This window comes from Perkinsus marinus (assembly GCF_000006405.1).
Source record: "Perkinsus marinus ATCC 50983 genomic scaffold scf_1104296937150, whole genome shotgun sequence".
Classification (NCBI taxonomy): Eukaryota; Perkinsozoa; order Perkinsida; family Perkinsidae; genus Perkinsus; species Perkinsus marinus.
In genome coordinates, this window is record NW_003213884.1 from 450 (window position 1) to 1,798 (window position 1,349).

General features: G+C 50.6%; 1 protein-coding gene across 1 annotated transcript; it reads right to left on the reverse strand.

Moving 5' to 3' along the window:
• Positions 1–1,000: 1,000 nt before the first annotated feature.
• Pmar_PMAR022455 (atrial natriuretic peptide receptor, putative) lies at positions 1,001–1,257 on the reverse strand (the record flags this gene model as incomplete). The annotated part of the gene is made up of 1 exon (XM_002783099.1): positions 1,001–1,257. A coding segment is annotated over one exon (257 nt), but the record flags the coding sequence as incomplete, so codon positions are not given.
• Between the last annotated feature and the right edge of the window lie 92 nt (positions 1,258–1,349).

Here is a 1,349-nt window from a genome sequence, read left to right on the forward strand (position 1 = left end):
CATCAACCACATGGTCAGCTCGAGGCTATTCGCGTACGACTGATACCTGGCATGGTGCTGGCGAGAAACTGATTATGATAGACTCTGACGTCGAATGGATGACCAAGGTTATCACCGATCATTGGGTCAGCACGATCTATTACATTATAGTAGTGGACTCATTTGTGGTGTCCAGACTGCTACATGCCAGGTCATCATCGACTTCACAATATTGTAGCCGTCCCGATTCGACAAACGCGTATGTATGTAATGAAGTTAGCAAAATGCCAACAGCGTAGACTACGACCGTGAGTAGTCTCAGAGCGGATGCGGGTATGATATTCCCCAGCGAATGAACGATATAGAGTACCATCAAAAGGACCGATACGGTGATACGAGCAAGGAGGAGACGGGAGAGTATGATTTGTGGCTGTTGTGGTACGGCGACTAGCTCGATGGTCTGGAGGAGGTAAGACACCAATAGTATCAATAAAACACGTCGCGTCCATTTAGAGGTTGCAAATGTCGCAAGATGTTCTTTGCGAAACTCGATCTCATGAGCTCTCTGTAGGAATTCCAGAGTGAACACGTTGGCCCTGTCTCTGCCGAGATCGGTATACGCGATGACATGCTTCACGTTAGCATCATGACTTTTGCTGCGGCATCTCAGGGCCTCAACCGCCATCTTTACATCGCGAGACTCGTCGGAGTGAGCCGAACTGTCAGTGTAGCTCACATATTCCTCATCATCCGAATGGACGGAAGAGTGGTCAGTGTCGTTAACAGAGGTTCGCACCGTCCTCCTACTCCTCCATACAAACCGCTTGATGCCTGCAGAAAGCCTCTCAGCAAGGGTGGCTGAGGCGCTGACTGATGGTGCACTAGCACTAGACCGAGAACGCTTTAGAGAAGACGCCAGTCTCCCCACCTTCTCCCCAATGGGAATGCTAATCGCGGCGGCTGAAGACTCTGCCCTCGATACTGTAGGAGATGATACACCAGCATCTTGCAGTGGTCCAACAGCCCGCGAGGCATTGTAGGTTACCAACATACCTTTACCTTTGACGAATGTCTCACGCTCCTCGAAAGACAGGCTTGGAGAGAACTCCAAGCACTTCCGCGTGCTCGCAGAGAGGTGAATACAATTAGGAACTGCAGTGGACTTCATGCGCGAGGCGGTATTGATGGTATCCCCGAATATACAGAACTGCGGCCTTCTCGACCCGACCACGCCGGAGATGACCGGACCGGTGTGAATGCCAATTTTCATAACGAGGGCTATCGGGGTGACCTCCGCAAGGGAACCAGTAGCCAAGTTCTCGTGGTCAGTTTCAGTTAACACATTTATGTAAGCAGTATTGTCCAGTATA